This window comes from Quercus suber, unplaced genomic scaffold (genome assembly GCF_002906115.3).
Source record: "Quercus suber isolate HL8 unplaced genomic scaffold, Cork oak 2.0 scaffold_548, whole genome shotgun sequence".
Taxonomy (NCBI): Eukaryota; Viridiplantae; Streptophyta; class Magnoliopsida; order Fagales; family Fagaceae; genus Quercus; species Quercus suber.
The window spans coordinates 501,819-505,493 of NW_027069996.1; the positions used below are offsets into that span (position 1 = coordinate 501,819).

Here is a 3,675-nt window from a genome sequence, read left to right on the forward strand (position 1 = left end):
AAGCTTGTATTTATTGGTTGGACTGGGTCTACCGTTAATATCAATTTTTTATCTGACTGTTAAAAATTTGACACCTATAAAGTTGTAAAATAATTGGTAAAAATTAAACAAAGTCATCACATCACAAGTTACTTTCTATAACGAAAAAAATTAAGCTTGTATTTATTGTCTGGACCGGGTCTATGGTTAATATCAACTGCTGAGAATTTGACAACTCTAAAGTTGTGAAATATTTAGTAAAAACAAGTCATCACATCACAAATCACATACCAAAACGAGGTATAAGAACTAAGAAGGAGAAGCAAAATTTCTTTCCACATGATAATTAAGATGATAAATATTTGATTACCTCAACAGCATACACAATAATTATCAATGTACAGACATGGAGGAAAAGAAAACAACAGCAGCAGCATCATCGTACAATACTGCGGCTTTTGATAATATGCTTCATGAGATGGGTTTCCAGTTTGAATACGTCTCGGCAGAAAAAGTTACCGGCCGCCTTTATCTTAATCAGATGTGCTGTCAGGTCTCCACTCTTCCTCTCTAATTCATTAATTTGCTTATGAGTTATGAAAGAAAAAAATATTCTTATATTAATTTGTTTTTTTTTTTTTTTTTTAAATTATAATTTACATGATTGATGGAATGGAAAAAAGTACAGTCATTCAAGATGATGCATGGAGGTGTATCAGCATTGATAGCTGAGTCTCTGGCAAGCTTAGGAGCCCTCGTAGCTTCGGATTTTCAGAGAGTAGCTGGTGTTCATATCAGCCTCAACCATTTGAAGCCTGCTCAACTTGGTGACGAAGTGTTTGGAGAGGCTACCCCTATTAGTGTTGGTAAAACCATCCAGGTGGGCTCATTTTCGATTACGCTCAGTCCCTACATGATATATGCTTTAATTTGTCACTTGGGGTATTGAATATTTGAATGACTTCCCTTCAATCATCACACCATCGCTTCATTGGATTTCTGGCCTATCTTGTAGGCAGTGAGTGAAATGGTCAAGCCAAAAGATGGGACACGCTTCCTAATATTCAAAATAAAAAAATAAATTATTTCTTTTATTCCACAAATATTTTGTATGTTTTGACTAGTCAAACTGATGTATACATGCAAATCAACATTTAGGACAATTTTTTTCACTGTTATTTTTGTTAGAGATATATATTAGTCATATTAGCCCAATGTAATAGGCCAAAACCCATTCCTACTTGTACTAGTAGTCTATGGTCAAAGTCGCCTATATATACTCATGTTAGGGTTCATTGTAACACAAGTTATTATATTACACTCTTATACAATAAAGATGTAGCCTTTAAAGAATTCCTCCGTGGATGTAGGCCGACAAGGCTGAACCACGTAACCCTCGTGTTCACGGTGTTCCTATTCTATGCTTCCTCTTCCACATCCTAATAATAACATTCTCATTTAACATGGTATCAGAGCCAAACTTCGATCTTGGCATCAAACAAATATTTCTAGCAAGTAAAGAAGATTCTCACATGCGCAACACAGATCCACAACAGTGCCCATGCCTTCTTTTAGATCTGGGTCTACAGCATCACGCAACTCCCACGGAAACTCCGTTGCTGCCCTCTGCTACATCTCTGATCTCTCAAGCAAGTTGAACCACTCACCTCTCAGATTTGTGCAAATTAATCCTTCGCCTGATGAAACCAACAAGACAGAAGCGCTCCACGACATATCGCGACCAAAACCTAGGAACCTGGAATCTAACGGCCACAGCACGCGCCTCCATGCGCTGACAAAGCCTCCGGTTGCTCCTCCCACGCGCCGCCGAAGTTCTCGAATTCAGACTGGATTATGGTACACGCGCCGCTCTGTCGGCCTCATAATCCTCCGATCTACAAAACCCAAGAAGCCCGGCAACTGAAGCAAAGACAGGTGCCCACACACGCCGCCAGCGTTTCTGGCATCTCCTGCATGCGCCGGCGAACTATTGCACGCGCCACTCTCGCCGAAAACTGCTACTGATGTCATCTGACTTCACATGATGACGTCATCACTCCACGTCAGCAGCCACGCAAGTTCATCCACGTCAGCCCTAGACATGTCATTAGCCATGTTAGCAGTGTCGCCTCATCAGCACCACGTCACCTAGTTAATCGTTGACCCGAACCAACCTGACCTGAACCACCCGAATCTGACCGTGAGCACTGACCGTTGACTTTGACTAGGACTCGTTGACTTTGACTTCTATTGACTTTGACTTTTTACGTTGACCTTTGACCAAAAGTCAAAATTTTCGAAAGGGCATATCTTGCTCAGTTTTTCGCATAAATTCCAATTTTGGACTCCGTTTCTTCATTTGAAGCTCTGAAATTGGTCAATTGGCATATTCTTCATTGTGGTTTCTTCAAAGGCATTTTTTTTATGGCATCTCCAAGTGATCTTCTCATACTTATCCAAGCTCAAGCCTTCATCGAGCTTCTGCCTTGAGTTTGAGGAAGGGTGTTAGAGATATATATTAGTCATATTAGCCTAATGTAATAGGCCAAAGCCTATTCCTGCTTGTACTAGTAGTCTAGGGTCAAAGTCGCCTATATATACTCATGTTAAGGTTCATTATAACACAGGTTATTGTACTATACTCTTATACAATAAAGATGTAGCTCTTAAGGGATTCCTCCGTGGATGTAGGCCGACAAGGCTAAACCATGTAACCCTCGTGTTCACGGTGTTCCTATTCTATGCTTCCTCTTCTGCATCCTAATAATAACATTCTCATTTAACAATTTTCAAAGCATAGTTGATTAATGTTACAAGTTGTGTTTAGAATAATATTACTTTGAGATAAATTTAACCATCAATACCACTTTTACTATGAGTCAATTACAACAGAAGTTATAAAATTCTCGTGTCTAATTGATACATATTTTAAGGGTGACATAAAAAAAAACCACTACAATCTTTTCTGGAAAAACCATGCGATATCTTCTGTTTTCCTTCTCCAGTTTTTTGCTATTAATGATATTAATTAAATTCTTGTAGTATAAATGTTAACACTAATAAGACTTATTTTTTAAATGATGTCAATTTTGAGCAGGTGTGGGAGGTGCAAGTCTGGAAGATTGATCCTTTAAACTCACAAAGCAAATCCTTGGTATCATCATCTAGGGTTACTCTTCTTGCTAACGTGCCAATGCCGGAGAACTTAAAGGATACCGCTGCAACGGTCAGGAAGCATGCAAAATTGTGAACCACCTGTACATGTACTATGTTTACATGATTTTGCACACTATTTATTTTAACAATCAATTGAAATCAAAGCCGTAGTAAATAAGGATTTCCTGGACACAATTGTATTATGAAACAAAAGAGAAGTAATAAATTATTCTGCGCAGAGATGCAGATGGTGCTTCACTTGTTCGCTGTTCTGATTTGGCATTTTCATTTTTCTCCTTAGCAACCACAACTTTGCACTCAAGGGCTAGCATATGTAACAAACTTCAAAAAGCCTTTCTTCCTTTTTGCATAAATTCAAAATAAAGTAGAAGTAGTTGTCTGCAAAATTTCAAATGTAATCTACATGATGTTAGTTTCAACTAACAATGCTCTCAATGAAGCAAAAGATTCCTTGCTTCTCTCTCTCTCTCTCTCTCTCTCTCTCTCTCTCTCTCTCTATATATATATATATATATATAT

The 3,675-nt window shown here is 38.2% G+C and overlaps 1 protein-coding gene across 1 annotated transcript; it reads left to right on the plus strand.

The window, feature by feature from the left end:
- The first annotated feature begins 256 nt into the window (after positions 1-256).
- Positions 257-3,452, plus strand: LOC112033702 (1,4-dihydroxy-2-naphthoyl-CoA thioesterase 1). Its single transcript, XM_024066482.2, has 3 exons — positions 257-532; positions 668-859; positions 3,077-3,452. The coding sequence occupies exons 1-3, from the start codon at positions 386-388 to the stop codon at positions 3,227-3,229; spliced, it is 492 nt and encodes a 163-aa protein (XP_023922250.1). The 5' UTR covers positions 257-385; the 3' UTR covers positions 3,230-3,452.
- The last annotated feature ends 223 nt before the right edge of the window (positions 3,453-3,675 follow it).

What these genes read in the sequence shown, in the direction of transcription:
- LOC112033702 (XM_024066482.2), top strand. Translation starts at nt 386, where the DNA reads ATGGAGGAAAAGAAAACAACAGCAGCAGCATCATCGTACAATACTGCG. An exon ending in TTAATCAGATGTGCTGTCAG is followed by an intron (nt 533 to 667) that starts GTCTCCACTCTT and finishes AAAAAAGTACAG; the next exon opens with TCATTCAAGATGATGCATGG. An exon ending in GTGTTGGTAAAACCATCCAG is followed by an intron (nt 860 to 3,076) that starts GTGGGCTCATTT and finishes AATTTTGAGCAG; the next exon opens with GTGTGGGAGGTGCAAGTCTG.